This window comes from Gambusia affinis, linkage group LG02 (genome assembly GCF_019740435.1).
Source record: "Gambusia affinis linkage group LG02, SWU_Gaff_1.0, whole genome shotgun sequence".
NCBI lineage: Eukaryota > Metazoa > Chordata > Actinopteri > Cyprinodontiformes > Poeciliidae > Gambusia > Gambusia affinis.
The window spans coordinates 32,626,885-32,643,128 of record NC_057869.1 but is presented as its reverse complement, the minus strand read 5'-3'; the positions used below and the strand labels follow the sequence as shown (position 1 = coordinate 32,643,128).

Genomic DNA, 16,244 nt, shown 5'->3' with positions numbered 1-16,244 from the left:
TTGCATGGCAACACAATCATTCACACGCACACCTAGGGAGAATTTAGAGAGACAAATTAACCTGACAGTCATGTTTTTGGACTGTGGGAGGAAGCCGGAGAACCCGGAGAGAACCCACCATGCACAGGGAGAACATGGAAACTCCACGCAGAAAGACCCCGGGCCGGGAATCGAACCCAGGACCTTCTTGCTGCAAGGCAACAGCTCTACCAACTGCACCACTGTGCAGCCCTCATATAATCATAATGACTGTAAATAGAATTAGATGGTTTCCATATTAGCATCAGCAGCATGTAGCATCAGCTGTCCTTCCTTACATAAAACAGACAGATTACATTTACACAAATCATATTACAGATGAAACATTAAAACACTTTATATCACTTTTAAACAGACACAGACCAGTGTAAGACAGGGAGATACTTCAGATATATTTAACATAATAAAAATATAGAGCTTCATTTAAAGTGTGCTTCCCTTTTACACACTAATACACATGTAGTTGCATCTGGCTTACAGAAATCAGATGCAACTACATTCAGAAATGCAGAACTGCGCACAGATATTTAAATGATAAATTATTGTAAAATAGATTTCCAGTTGCTTCTTAAACCTGTAAGCAGTGATTTGTTTCATGTTTCATGGTGATGAGTTTGTTCATGTTTTAGTTTAGACCACTCTTCCATTTTAGCAGAGTGAAACAATCCCACCATGTTGAAGAATCAGGAGTATTTTTGACAAAAGTTAGTTCTTGGTAAAACAAATGGTTTGTGGGTGGTGTATATAATGGTGTATATTTTACTGTAATAATATTATTTAGAAAATGCAGTTTAAGGAAGCCAAGGAACCAAACATGCAGGTTCTGGATGGTAGGATGGAGCTGGAGTACTGGAGTTCAAACCCAGAACCTTCCACTGGGTTCTAACAACACATCACCAACCAGCCAGTCACATACAGCTGATTATAAAATAACTAGTAACCAAGTTACATCTCCAGTCAGTTACACTGAGCCTGTTCTGTTGGTCCTTCATCAACTGAGAATCCAGTTTGGAAACTAAACTAGTTATGAGACTAACTTATACTTGGACTAGTTCCCCATTTCTCAGATCAGTAGACTCAGTGGCTTCTTTCAAAGGTCAACTAAAAATGATTTAAATCCGCTTTTACTTAAATTTGTTTTGTGTATTTGTTATTTTGTTTGTCGTAGCACTTTCATTTTTATCTTAAACGGTGCTATAAAAGTAAAAAATTAACTTTAGTTCTGCAAGGAAAATTAATCTCTACTTGTACAAAATGAAGATTTCTATTACCTGCAAAATCTCATTCCAAAAAGTCAGAACTATACCTTTAAAACCTGGAGATTGTTTTTTAACAGATGCTGCGTGTAGCTACTGGTATCCATGTATTCTTGTGTCCGTTGTGTGTGTTGTGTGTGTTGTGTGTGTGTCGGTCCTGTCAGACTGTGTTCAGTTCTAGATGAAACCGATGAAGATAAAACTAATGACTGTTTCAACTTGAAGTGAACAAAGAAAAACTTCAAAGTATTTTGGCCTCAGAAGCTTTATTGGCAAGCTAATCATGGAACAAAGCGACATCGTCACGCTGCACTTCAGACACTAAGGTTCATTAACAAGCCACTGCACAGACACTTTTAGATTTTATATCAAAATAAATTTAAAATACTTTTCTTAGTGTTTTTAAAGACACATCTAAGACAGTTGGGTAATATTTCATAATTTCCTTATGATGGATCATTTACCCCAAATTTTGTATTGTATAGATTTCTATATAATTTATAGATTTCTCATATAGCTAACATTTTATGTCTAAAGGTGAAGGAGGAGCTGTACAACACAGAGACACAAACACTATTCAGCTAAAAACGCCAAAACAAACGGCAGATTGACTCGATCAGTGCAAATCAAACCCTGAAGTCAGCAAACCTTCAACAACTCAAACCAAACATCTACACACTCCACCGCCGAGTCCAACCTCTACACACCTGGCTGCTCCTATCAATGCAGCCACTCAGCGTGTGTATCTACACACACTCTGCCAGGCTAACTGAACTGAGAGGAAACGGACCTCTGAGCAGCAGCCGGTGGATCAATCTCAGGGTTAAAGTTCTTTGGGAGAACTGTGTGTACATGTGGAAAGCTGCAGTAGTCTCTGTGGGCGATAGCTGACTGGTCAAGGCCTCCTTGCTGCATCATGCATGTTTCTGTTGGAATGTCTGCTGCCCGCTGCGCCCTGCTGCTGCTGCAGCTACAGCTCCTCGGTCATCTGCAGGAGGGAGTTGATGGCGGCGTCCTTGTTGCCCTGCTGCGCCTCCAGCACCGTGCGGACCACCTCCTTGTCCAGGTTGGGAAACATGTCCTGAAGAGCCTGCAGGTCCTCCTCGCTGCACGCTGGGCCCTGGCCCCCCATAGCCGGCATGCTGCTTGGTACGGCCATGGGGACCACACCCTGGTTATAGACTCCTGGCACCCCTTAAGATACCACATAGGCAGTGAGACAGCAGCCATTGTGTGCGTGTGTGTGTGTGTGTCTTACCTGCAATAGGCACATAGCCTACTCCTTCCTGGTAGACAGAGGGCATTAGAACGACAGGCTGGGTCATCATTGCTGCTGGTAGGGACTGGAATAAAGACATTAACCATTAGAACAGACGGTTGCTATGGACACTTGTGATACTCATTGTAGTGAACTTGTTCAGCTTTCTATAAGCTCCATTATGTGGAAATAATGCAAGGCTGGTGTTTAGGGAGCAGCTTCTATTGGGTCTATGCACCACCAGAGGAAGGAGTTATGACTTTATTACAGCAGAAAAACACAAACATCTGGAGTATCTAGAGTGACGCATCACCGCTGGACGTTTTCCTCAACATGTTAGCACCGAGTGTAGAACTAGAAAACACTTAAAGCCTGGTGGCCTACCAGGCTTATAACACACTGAGAGAAACCTGGGAACCTGCAGGTACCTCAACTAAAACTTTTATTGAAGTCCCACCACTAATACTGACAATGTTATTGACTCAGTTTACCTGAGATCTTACAGAAACATTCATAGACTAGAAATATGATTTGGCCAAAGATCCAAGCTGAAACATTCTGACTGTAACCATGAGAGCAGCAACTGCAATTCATAAAACTGTCTAAAATCTAAACACTTTACCATGAAATATCAATACTGTCACAAAGTTTCCTGGAGTTCTAGTTAGTTAACCAGTATTATTGTTAGAGTAAATCTGTAGAACAGCAGGTTTGTGTTTTATTCATCACTCTGTGAGTTTTATAACAGACATAAAAATCATTCAGAATGTCAACCAAAGCTTCAGAGTTCTGACCATTACAGTTTCCTAAACTCTGAACCCAAGTCAGAAGAAACAACAGTTAGTGTGTTAGCTAACCATGCCTCCATCTCTAGTACACACACACACACACACACACATACACACGAGCCCGCACGTAGACACACACACACACACCTGTCACTGCTGCTGACCTAGTTTAGATTTCATTTCAATTCCTAGAGAAGTTGGAAATAAAACTGTTAGGATGGTTCACCTGTAACACTGACATCTTTATTACATCATGTTGGATTAGAAAATGTGTGTCAGTTGTTAAGACTGTGCATGTGTGTGTGTATGTGTGTGTGTGTGTGCACTCACAGCAAATGACATGACCAGGTTAATCATGCCCTCCTTGTCGTCTCCCTGCCTCCCACTGAGGCTGAACCACTCGTCCACCACGTTCCCGTCCCTCAGGCCCTCAGGAATGGTGACGTGTGTCCAGGCAATCCTGTCATCCATGGAGAACGCTCTCTGCACGCACACGCACACACACACACACACACCCACACACACACACACACACACACATCAACTCAGACTAATTCAGCCAATTTAGGATCATTTCACTAGAACCCACAGCTCCCATTTCAAATATCTATTCATATTTTTGGAGACAGACATTAAATAAATTCTGAAAACATAAACTTGAATTGTTTTATTTATTTCAACTGAATTTATTTGTTCAGATGGTTGAACTATAGTTCAGCCCATCAGCAGTGTCCACCTACAAGTTGCAGTTTCATCTCAGTGTACTTTAAGGTTTAGTTTTTTGTTGGGTATTTTCCAGAGCTCCTCACCTCATCAAAGATCTCCAGGTAGAAGGAGTCGACGCCTGGTGGTACCGTACACTGGATCACTTTGTTCCAGCGCGGGTTCTTTGCTCCGTTATGAGCAGTTGGGGTCTCATAGACCGCATAGCCCAGCCTGATCCTGCAGTACGGATCCATCCGGGTCATCCCGTAGTTTTTAGCCAGCTTGGCCTGAACAGGTAAAGACACAGCAGCATCAGTAAGGAAGTAAACACAAGTTGGCTCCAATCAATGGATGGGAGGAAAAAGGGTTCAAATCTATGATGAGGACATAATGCAAAATTCTTTCACATGTTCAGCCCAATAACTGCAATTTACATCATGAATAACAAATAGTAGAGACAGCTGGGTGCTAACATACCCAGCTAAATACACTAAGTTGACACCTGGCTGCCGCTTGAACGGTCCATCTTACCTGGACCACAGTGATGCTGAGTCGCCCCACAGTGTTCACCGAGCCTCCATACTGCAGCTGGCGGGCCGTCTGGGCGTCCAGCTGGACCTGCTGCTGCTGCTGGGTGGGAGCGATCCGCAGGAAGTCCTGCGGCAGCTCCCCGATGTACACCTGGAGACACGACACACTGCTGAGGACGAGGCAGGGCAGGCACCGAACACGACTAACAAGAAGGCCTGGAACCAGAACTAATTTTGCTGGATGATAAATTGACCAAAAAGCAGTGCACCAATTTATGCCCCAGTCGATTTATTGGTTTCGATTTCCGTCATTTTGGGAGATTAGTGATCAGCTGATACTTACATGTGAAGCTGATCTTATCTCCAATCTTATTTACCTCAGCAAAGGTCTAAAAATCAACCACTGTTCTCTTCTGCTCTCCCCTGAGAGGTTTGACTGACAGACTGACACCACCAGTTCATGTCTGTCACCCCCACTGTTGCAAAGTCAGCAACTTACTTGCTGCATTTAAAAACATTTTAATAATAATAAAAAAAATAAAATAAAAAAAAAAAAACAAACAAGAAAATTATCGGCCAAAATCAAAATCACCAGGTTAGGTTTTTTAAAAGATCCGTAATCGGCAATCATCCAGAAAATCAGTGCACACCTAGTTGCAATAATTGATTATGTTGTTTTGTGATCATTTTAATATAATATAATGATAATGACATTACAAATACACCCTCTGGTGGTAGCTTTTAGCCAGTACAACAGTCCCTTAGTCACTTCACATTGTTGGGAAAGTTATGCTAGCCTGATGCAATTACTCTGTTGCATTAAGCTGCTTGTCAACAACAATTTTACAGCCTACTACATAGGGATGCTCCAATATAAAATGTCTATTAATATTTATAGCCAATATTAATACTGCTGTTATGTCCGATAACGGACATTTACCAAAGTCATATACTCATTATACTCCTTACACTTACTGTAAAAGTGACCACACCAACTTCATTCTCTACTTCAGCTGAATACTCCATAAACTTGCACTGCATCACATTTCCATGTTTTCCAAACAAGATTTTAAATTAAATTTGTAGTGTGTCCGCTGGTAAATACAAATTTAAATGATGTGTCATGTTTAGTTGAACTAGAACGAGGGGGTGGGGGGGTTGAATGTTGTTTGCCCAGCCCAGGGCACCGAACAGGCTAGGACCGCCTAAGCTCTTTAATGTATTTTATCCTGATTTTAACTTTAGTTTAGCACATCCACTAGTATGAATCTCTGCTGTTGTCAGCGAGGAAACGCAGTCATTAAGGAATCTGAGCGCGGCTCAGCCTGGCTTCAGGCTCGGTCTGAAGAGCTCCTCCATCATTGAGGTTAAAAACAAAAAACAGACATGATGCGATCTGATGAATCCCTAAATGTGGTAGAAGAAAACCATTAGTCGACGTGTCTGTGTGTCATGATGTGACCGCAGCAGCGCAGATCTGACAGGGAACTGAGCAGAGAAATGGGAAGATGTCCAAGATGCGGAAAACATTCAACAAGAAGATGAAGCTAGCACCGACAGAACAGAAGCTAGCTGACCAACAGCTAACTAGCGGCTAATTGGACGATAAATCCGAGTAAATGAGTCTGTCACAGGCTGAGGCTGTCTGTCAGCGAGAGTCAGAAATCAGGACACAAGTTGCGCCTAGCTGTCACTCAGTCAGTCCTGGAGCTAATTCAGTCCGTTACCTGTCCCCGCTGGGTGCTGATGGTAGTCGCCATGTCGTTCCTCCAAGAACTGGACTCAAATACTGTCGAGTCGTGACGCTTCTTGAAACAATAAAAAAAAAAAAGTCCTTAGTGACTCATTAAAAACAACCGAGCTTCTGTGTTTGGGCTGAAACTGACTCCGGAAATGTCTTGCTATGGAAGATAATGGTGCAGTGCTGCCTCCAGTGTCCGGCGGTTTGCTTCCTGCTTATTCTCGCTTTGTAGCGCAGTACCGCCGCCAACCAGCAGAGTGGGCCAGAAGCAACCATTTTCCCCAGTCAAAAATGCAAAACAGAACAATCAAATTTACTGTTCGTCTCTACAAAATACTTGCCTCCTCCTTTTCAGTGCAAATTGTAAGATGTTACTTTTATTTACTTTTAAGAACTGAAAGAAAACATTTCTTATTAAACATCCTCTTTCTATGGTGCATTCCTAACAATTTAGAATAATTTATCAGGTGTAAGTTTTTAATAAATCTTATTTGGTCACCAAGCAAGATTTATATATCAGATATTTTCTTAAATTTGTTTCTTTCAATCCCTTTTTCAATATGGACACTATTGAGTAATACATACAGCTTCCTGTCACCCTGTCATAAATGTCAAGTTTCAACTGATTGTCATTGATGGGTCCTTAGGATTGATATGAACATAAAGCTTGTTCATATCAATGGACCCACTCATCCAGGATCAGATTCTTTCAGGGCTACAAAATCGATGCAGAAAAACTCCAGAATCCAGGACCCTGTTTGCTGCAAAGAATTACTACTAGGAACTACTGTATGAAGATTGCCACTTTCATAACATGTTGAGATTATGATTCAAACTATTTTCCTACTTCTTTGAGATTAGATAAAAGTGAATAAAGGTCTTTGGAATAGACTGTGGAACAACACTTGGTCAACTCTAGAGAGTTGGATCATTCATTTTAACGTTAAAATTCAGTAGCATCCATCCATCCATCGTCTACCCAGATGGTGCTTCTAGTACTTCAAGCACTAGAAATTTGTTGGGAAAAAAAAGGACAAAAGCCAACAAAATATGAAATCAAAAAGAAAAATTGTATTCCAAAAAAACAAAACAAAAACAAAATTCTTATTGGTAAATTACACAAACTTTCAGATGTACAGTGTGTCTTTGTATATCCAGTGTGTTCAATATTCTGTCAACAGCTGGTACAGTCTACAACAATTTCTCTTTCAAACAGACGTGAACACACCATTCAGGCAGTTTATGAGTGCAGGAATCATTCCACATAAGGCAAGGTGTTGTGTATGGTTTGCAGAGCAAAGCAGCGGTAATGTACCACACATCAATATGAAAATATTGCTCCATCTGACAAATAAAAACATTCTTAGTTGAATTTTTGATTATATGTTAGACCCCACAGGAAAGTCCCAGGAGCCTGGTATGAAATGAGTTCAGGAGTCAACGTGTCCTGGTGAGCCAGACTGCAGGGAAACGTCGGCTCATTGGTTGTCCTCAGAGTCCTGGTTGTAGCTCAGGTGGCTCCGCTGAACCTCTAGCTCCTCTGCACTTACCATGGCAGGATCTATGGCAGCATACCTGGTTCCATGGAACTGACGCAAGTGAATCTGAAAAGTGGTAGAAACCAAAATGCCATCATTTAACATTTACATCACATCATATAGGTAGTGTTTTGTGGTCAGATTTCTGTGTGCAGGTGAGAGGACCTTGTCTAAAGTAGATTGTGAAAAAGTCACAATATATCATAGACATGATGTGATACTCTTATAAATCTGTATGGTCTTCTTGTAGCACAATCTGCTTTGGAATAAATTTCTTAATTACATTTCATCTTAAATGAAATATAGTCAAGAATCAGACTGCCGAGGTTCCCGCCTGGAATGGAAGAAGATGGATGGATAAAGTCACAAGATGTCGGTCCTTTAAATAGAAGGTACCTCTCACATAGCAAAAAGACTCACCTTTCAGATTGATCCTTGTAATAAATGACAGATTAATATTCACTAAAGATGATACATTTTTGAAACATTAATAGAGTTTAACAGAACCCATTACTCTGTTAAATCAACTTGTCCAGGATTGTTCCTGCCTGAACAGGGTTGAAGTCAGGAGTCCAATTAAGGTCAAGATGAACTTTGAGGTATTTGCAGATAATTCATCCAGTAAAAGATGAATTATCCCATTATCTGTTGAACAGACAGACTGTTGTCAATCTTTGCTTCCCAAAGATTGAGAATACTCCCAGTAAAAATCTTCTCTGCATCCTAAATCACAAATCTTCCTTGGACTTTGTACTCAGAACAATGAAAGCTTCCTGGCAAACACGCAGGGCGTTGGCCCATTTCTGGTTGCAAACAATAACTTTCCTCACTTCAGAGAGAATGCAAATACTGTAGATTAGTGGGTTAAACATTGTGAATCAGAACCAACCTGTATGTAAAGGTTGACCTCAGCGCTCCTGCACAAATATGGGAAGTTTCCTCCGGTTTTCAGATGTGCCCGTCTAGCATTGGGATACAGTTTATACATCTCTTCTTTGGCCTCCAGTGAGAGGGCGCTCTGATCAAACACCTCAACACCGACAATATAGCTAGGTCAGACGTGCTTGGAATACACAGGATAGAATCAGATAAAGGAGATTTTAAAAAAACAACAAAACTTACATCTATGATGGTCACAGCAACATCTTTTATTTTGTGAGGCTCAACGTAGGAGTTCTGACAGTTAAGTGTTAGCCTTGAAGCTAGCTCGCTTTGGCTCAGACTCTCCAGCTGCATAAGGAAAACACAGACTGATGTGTTTAACATATAAACATAAGCATGAAGACAGGAATCAACTGTTAATGTCATTCCTAAAGCTGACTGACATCCATGGTTACATACCCTATCTACCATGAAGTCGATTGCATCTGCCATCTTAGGGTCCACAGGCCCTTTAGCAAAGTTTCCCAGGACGATCTTCTTCAGCAGGAAAGCTGGCATGAGCCAGAAACTGGCAGCAACACAGAAGCAGCATGATTAAAGAGACTCTAAAATGAAACCATCATGTCAGTGAGAGTAAGTCAGTGGCACCTGTTTGCAGTCCATGTCTGGTGAAATATGGACGTGTCACTGAATGAGTTACACAGGATCAAAGAGTGCACTCTGGGAGACTTGTGAGTATACTCTGCAAACTTCTGAGCCAAGAATCCTCCCAAAGACGCCCCGAACAGGTGGACCTGAGTGTGACATGAGGTCACCGTTACACAGACGTCATAAACACGTCACACATAAACCAGTCATATTGGGCCAGGTCATTTCCAAAAGTGTAGCCAAACACAACAAAAGGTGCGATATCACCAATAATCATTTAGAAGGTGTGGCACACCTCATGCACGACTAGTGCAAGAAACCAAGAAGAAGAAGACAGAAAAAAAAGTTAATCTTTTCCATCCACATACCCTGATGGCTGCACAGAAAACGTCTGTCTACTGCAGGACCTCTACTGAAGTTTTTTCAGAGAATGTGAATTATCAAAATTTCCTCCACCTTTATTTTCCTCTGAATGAACTCTGAACTGTCTTATGATGGCTATATTGCCTAACAACAATGGCAACCTAACAACACATTAAAAGCATGAGGCTGTCTGTTACTCAACACATTAACAGACATGGGGACTTATTATCATACGTAAGGAGGCATAAATGGGCCTCAAGGGATCTATGAGAACAAAGTTGGACCTTGTCCAGTTGAAGGTGATCCAGAAGCTTCCGGAAGCCATCACAGAACTCCATGAGGTCCCAGTACACCGGATACTGCAGCTAAAACAGAACAACATATGATTAAAACAAATCGGAAAATTAAGCAACCAATATTTCTGATCACTTATCAATAAATTTGAGATTTGATACAAAAACAAATGTGAGGCATCAGGAATTGCTGAAAAGAGTCACAACAGCTTGAACAAGAACAGGCTTTGCACTGCATTGGCTCTGTAAGAAGATATGGTAACAGCGGCGCAGGGGTCAGTCCTGTAACCAGTGGGTTGCTGGTTCAAACCCCAGCTCCATCCATCTCAGCCGTTGTGTCCTTGGACAAGACACTAAAACTTTAGACTGTAAAAAGTTTATGTGTATTTCTACACAATGTTGGAGGTAAGAAATGAGTGAAGCAGAGATGATTTATCCTGGCAGTGATCACATGAGGATTCCTGCTGTGGTGAACTCACCGAGATGACCCTGTAACCCCAGCCAGTCAGGGCCTGCACCTGCTGGAAGAACACCTCCGCAGTCCCACTGACTGGGGGAAGGAAGATGATTGGACACCTGATACTTTTTGGGCCAGCATCATACAGAGACCACACCTTGCTGTCGTCATCGTCAACAATAATCTGGAAAACACACACACACACGCACACACACACACACACACACACACTTTATTAAATGCCCATAAAAATAATAAAATCCCACATGAAACATTACTATTCTACCTGGTTGCTGCTGTACACATTTCAAAACATGATTCTCCTGACAGCTTAAAGCCGTCGTCTCAAACTCCAGTCCTGAAGGGCCGGTGGACTGTTAGAAGTCTCTTTGCTTCAGCACACCTGGCTCTGATTGGCTCATCAGCATGAAGTCAAGATCAATGGTGAAGCAGTTTCAGAATTTAATTCCAGAGTGTAGGACGATTCACACTTCTAAAATTTGCTGGATTCTGGTCTTTGAAAACTGCAGTTTGAGACTGCTGGCTTAAGCAGGTGGTAGCTGACTTCTTCTCTTGTTTCTTAAGAAAGTTTTTCCTCTCTTCAAAAAGACTTCTTCAGTTCTGAACATATGGGAGCCCAAATAGGTTTGAGAGTTAAAGAACACTCACAATAATAAGGTTAGTAAGGTTACTGATGAGGCAATTAGGACACAAGAGTCACCAGCTTTTCCCTCTATTGAGCTCAATGTTCAGGTCTTGTTCCTTTAAAGTGGCCAAACCATGGCACTTTCTAAACACAATGTACCAGGCCATGTTAAAACTAACAACACCCTCAAACAGAAAGTAGTTCACCCCAAGGCCAAAACACCCAAACACAAATTGAGAGGTGGGGTCCGGTCCAGTGAGGAATGTTTAAACCTCTACACTGGAGAAACTAAACAGCATGGGCCAAAAGAACAGCCCAACACAGAAGAACCAGCACTTCACTTACATCTTAGGGACAATTTCTTGAAGACAGTGATGTGGACATTTCACACAGGAAGACAGGTGGTTTGAGAGGAATGAAAGAAGTCATCTTTCAGTTAAACATGAAAAAACAACACTAAACATAAGAGACAGCATCAGATTTCATCTTTCTGACTTACTCTTCGTTAGGAGTAGGGCTGTAGTGATACACTAATCTCACGATACAGTATGTGATATTCTGCTCACAATACGATATATATCACGGTGTTCAGCATTTGATGCGATTCGCTACATTTGTAAGATTTTCTGAGAGATTTTAGAGGGACAGAGTGATTTTGGTAACATTTTGTGACCGTTGCATAGATTTGGATCGCATTAATTGAACTAATGGTGTAATACTGGTGTAATAAATGTTTTTGTTATACATTTACTTGGTTTAAATGTTGTGTATTTGGTTATGCATAAAAGGAACCTTTTTTGTCTTATGTACTTATATTAGATAATGTAATTTATCCATTTAATTTGATTATTTAATCAATTGTAAGTGGTTATTTCATTACGCGTCATTTTAATGTACATGTGCAACTGGGTAAAAAATGTCATCTGTGATAGCTGTCATTTAGTTCATGTGGATTTGAAATTAAATTCAAAGTAGGATTTAATGTATCAATACTAGTGGATGAAAAATCAATACTTTATGAGTAAAAGAATATTGATAAAAATTGTAGAACCAATAAAATTACACAGCCGTTGTCCATGAGGAAGTTTACAGCAGTGCTCCTGGAACTGTGCTCAGACATGCAGTCCATTTTGGAGAGCAAGACGCTAAGGGAGGTCTTGGTAACAAAACCTTTACTGAAAATATCATCAAGGTTTTTCATACAAGTATCTTTATGTCTTGCTTGTTGACTTAAGCTGAAATTGGGCTTTTCCTTTCACAACAAATGTTACTTTTCTCCTAAGATGAAGAAACAGCTTACTGCAGCAACATTTTTATCCATTTTGGATTACTCAGACCTGTTTTGTATGAACACCTCAGCTCCATATCTTTTTTTGTAAGACTATATTGTATGTCAAAAATAAAGATTTTTAAAATGTGCAACTTGGTTGCAATTTTTTTGAAAAAGGTTCCACAAAAATCTGTTATTTTAAGCTGCAACAATTACAAAAAACATTGCAGCATCCTGGATGTAGCAGTGCGACTGATTAAAAGTCCCACTACTGTGCAGCTGGTTTGTCAGATGTAACAGAGCATTTAGAGGCTCACCCCAAGATTAACACGAGAAGCATTTTTATTCAATGTACAAAATACGTGATGTGCATCGAACCAACCTGGAGGTGAGGTGGCCTTGATCAATGCACAGTCCACTTTTGTAACCAGACGGTTATAAACAGATTATAAAGTGTCATAATGAAAGATTGGTGGTTTCATGGAGAATACATCCATTTATTGTCCTGATAGCAACTTGAAGAAAATTACTAGTCAGTGGTTCAAGTGAGCAACTTGGTTAAATTAGTTTCCCAGTGTTCTGTCAAGCCCCCAGTGCCTCTGTGTTGACAGTATCGTCACGCCAATAAACAGGTTTACAGGTTCAAAGGCCTCAGCCTCTTCCCTTCCCACGATCACTTCCAGTAACAGCGTGTCGGTCCATGTCGGTGCAATGAAACAATAACAGGACAGGCTGATTCTACTGTTCAGAGCCTCTTGCTTCATAAGGACCATCTCTAAACAGATTCTCTTCTCTTCATGTGTGGAGATGATGTTGGGTCATGCAAAAAAGAGAATGGAGACATGTTGAAAAAGAAGACTGGAACTCCCTCATTGAACTGAACTGAGTGTGTATCAAAAGAGGAAGTTTATATTCCTTTCTCCACACTTCATCCCTCAAAGTAAACATGCTTGGATTCATGTGTTCACCCTTTCATACAGGTTTGTTTGGACACATTCTCTTATTTGAATTTATGACATACATCAACAGGACACCTCAGGTGTTTCAGATATTATATTACAATCTTAAAAATGACACACGGTGGGCTTTACATTTTCTTTTTTAAATGCGACATGTTCAAAAACTGCAGCTAGACTTTGATTTTTTTAACATTTCCTCACAATATTCAGGAAAAACCCTCATACCACACTGATGTTTACCTTCAGATTTTCCAGTGAAAATCATGCCTCACTCACAGCTTAGATGCAACATGTGATAGTGAGCAGCGTGTGATCCAAAGGCCCCCGAGAGTGGAATCATGTGACCATGACTGAATAAGCTCAGTGCTGTTGGATAAGCACCTTCAGCCCTCATTCAGGGCAGAAAGCAGTGAGTTTCCACCAGTGAGGCCAAATAGATTCTGTGATTAGCAAACAACCCACTCCTGATAAGTTGCTGATGCACCACAGCTCAACACAGAGCCACTGTGAGAACCTCACATCTGAGTGGAACCGCAGCGACACAGAGTGAGTGGCTATTAGCAAACAGTGGCCTGAAGTACAGTGTAAAACTACTGAATAAATGGCCGTGCTTAATCCATCAGGAGAAGAAAGTTAGTGGACCAGTCAAAGTCCAGTCCCAGATCAGCAGGATTTACATAGCAGCTCTTTAAAAAGCAAGGTTTTAGCAGCTGGTTGGACTCACAGCAGAATGTTTGGGAGCTGAGGAACACCAGCTGAGGAACAACTCTTCCTGACTGCATTCATTTCAGTTGTTCAAGTTTATTATATCAGAATAGCTACTGACATTCTCAAACTATGAACTTTTTTCCAACTCACACTTTTTAATCTATTAGAAGTTTTAAACAGACCACGATGCTGGCCTTTAGGATGTCCCCCGCCCCATGCATGTAGCTGTGGCTGAGCTGGAGAAATGCATCCTGGGTGCTGTAAGCAGGGTTACCACAGATCCTTCCTCCCAGCAGTGGTCAGACTCTAGAACCATCCCTGCTGTTATTTACAGTTTTGCCATGTCTTGTAAATAGTTTGTTTCTTTCTGCGACAAATATAAATGCAACATTATTTTTCCACTGTGTCAATCTGACTATGCTATTTTAGTATTTCTTTCATGTGCTATAAATCTGCCTGTCCTCTATAGTATCTTTTCTTACTTCCTGTTTTTATATTTTTGCCTTGATGTGAATCTACATGCTTTGCCTTGCCTGTCACTTCACTTCGGTTATTTCTAGTCTCTATTCTATGATTTATACCCCAGAGATCTCACTTTTTAAAACCAGACTGACTGCAGCAGGGGGGGGGGGGGGGACGACAGCTCTGCTGGAGAGTGCAGCTTCAAGGAGGAGCTTTGTGGAAATAGGTGGGGCTTTGTGAGAGGAAGAGTTTAGGCACCCCTGAATGGTTGCCATAGGAGATAAAATGATTTTTACAAGCATACATGAAAGAATCAAAGCAAAACTAACAGTATGTTTATGATGAGGGAATATTATAACATGACGTGAAGCTAGATTTTACATAACACTTCCACTTTAATATTCAAATGCAGACATTTCCAGGTGTTTTAATTAAATCATGGCAAGTCTCTGGTTTAAGCAACTTGCATGTACATTGACATAGCAGCCAATTACAACTTTACATATGAAAATATACTGACCAATTATACCTAGAGCTCTGAAATACACAGTTAGCCTGGCAGGATCAGCATGAGCAAAATCATAATCGCACAGGACAGCTGGGGTGCAATTTATGGTAGGCTTCAACATCTCAAGTTCAAAGAATTAAAACTCTGCCAATACTTCATCAAACTGACACAGAATATCCGTTTTGCCCACAGCCAATTCTTTCCTAAAGCCTTTGGGATTAATAAAGCATTTCTGAATCAAATTTAGCCATTAAAAAGGTCTTTCAGTCCCCGTTGTCTCCTCTTTGTTTTCTCCCTGATATCACTATTGCTAATGAAGATCCTAAAGCTCCAAGAGAGCAGTGAGGACCGTGATATGATAGAGTAGTGTATAGATATATATAGCGTAGTGTGTTCAATGTGGTTGACTGATAATATTTCCTGTTATTGTAACACACAGGCATCAGCCCACAAACCCTTCTTCAGTAACTACCATCCACGCCATTAGGAGGGCCAGTCTGGACCGTATCTGGCACCACACTGTCAGTAAGGATGGCTGGGATCTCCATTGACTGGATCCCTTCATAAATCTGGAGATTCCGGAGCTCCATGCAATATTTCTGATCTGACGGTAGCACACCTTATTAACAGGCACATGAGCACATCCAGTTATGCTTCCTAATACAAAACACATGAGTGTTTAATCAACCTTCCAATGCTGTCTCCGGATAACTTGATGGATCTTAACACCAGGAGGTGGGTGTACTTACTCTCTTCAAGGGTACCGTGCTTCTGAACCAGTTGTAGTCAGGAGACACTTTGATCTCCTCCATCTGAGCTGTCACATGCAGGCGGAACTGAATCAGCTCGGAAAGCGCTCCCTCTCCTCCGGACAGCCAGCCGAACAAACCCCGCTGCTAGCTGCTAACGGTGCTCACAAATTCACCGGGTCGGGCCGCCACTTCAGGCCGCTGCTGCCGTCCTGCTGCAAGTGGCGGTGAGTCACGGTGCCCGGGGGTGTTCATCCATGTCACGGTTGCATGTTTTTTCTATCTTCAGGCTGGTCTTATGACTCTTTTTTATCTACTTCCGCAAAGCGTCTACCGCGACTCACGCAAAAAGGTGCGTTTTAATACAACCGGAAATCGGAAACCATAGTTTTTTTTTTGGCTGCATCAACCAACTACGGAATATTATCTTCCTTGCTTTGCTAT

General features: G+C 41.3%; 2 protein-coding genes across 2 annotated transcripts; both read right to left on the bottom strand.

The window, feature by feature from the left end:
• Positions 1 to 1,542: 1,542 nt before the first annotated feature.
• On the bottom strand, positions 1,543 to 6,525 carry LOC122846871 (toll interacting protein). Its single transcript, XM_044144119.1, has 6 exons — positions 6,304 to 6,525; positions 4,578 to 4,727; positions 4,151 to 4,333; positions 3,672 to 3,824; positions 2,554 to 2,638; positions 1,543 to 2,489 (listed from the first exon to the last, which is right to left on the bottom strand). The coding sequence occupies exons 1-6, from the start codon at positions 6,334 to 6,336 to the stop codon at positions 2,266 to 2,268; spliced, it is 828 nt and encodes a 275-aa protein (XP_044000054.1). The 5' UTR covers positions 6,337 to 6,525; the 3' UTR covers positions 1,543 to 2,265.
• An 843-nt stretch (positions 6,526 to 7,368) lies between these two features.
• Positions 7,369 to 16,137, bottom strand: spg21 (SPG21 abhydrolase domain containing, maspardin). The gene is made up of 8 exons (XM_044144106.1): positions 15,801 to 16,137; positions 10,521 to 10,682; positions 10,033 to 10,113; positions 9,386 to 9,531; positions 9,197 to 9,305; positions 8,978 to 9,085; positions 8,745 to 8,885; positions 7,369 to 7,921 (listed from the first exon to the last, which is right to left on the bottom strand). The coding sequence occupies exons 1-8, from the start codon at positions 15,861 to 15,863 to the stop codon at positions 7,796 to 7,798; spliced, it is 936 nt and encodes a 311-aa protein (XP_044000041.1). The 5' UTR covers positions 15,864 to 16,137; the 3' UTR covers positions 7,369 to 7,795.
• Positions 16,138 to 16,244: the final 107 nt, after the last annotated feature.

Coding starts and splice junctions, on each gene's coding strand:
- LOC122846871 (XM_044144119.1), bottom strand. CDS start 6,336: ATGGCGACTACCATCAGCACCCAGCGGGGACAG. Junction 2,639..3,671: donor ACCTGGTCATGTCATTTGCT/GTGAGTGCACAC, acceptor TCTTTATTCCAG/TCCCTACCAGCAGCAATGAT. Junction 2,490..2,553: donor AGGCTATGTGCCTATTGCAG/GTAAGACACACA, acceptor TGGTATCTTAAG/GGGTGCCAGGAGTCTATAAC.
- spg21 (XM_044144106.1), bottom strand. CDS start 15,863: ATGGAGGAGATCAAAGTGTCTCCTGACTACAACTGGTTCAGAAGCACG. Junction 10,683..15,800: donor GCACGGTACCCTTGAAGAGA/GTAAGTACACCC, acceptor TGTGTTTTCCAG/ATTATTGTTGACGATGACGA. Junction 9,532..10,032: donor ATCACCTTCAACTGGACAAG/GTCCAACTTTGT, acceptor TGTCACACTCAG/GTCCACCTGTTCGGGGCGTC.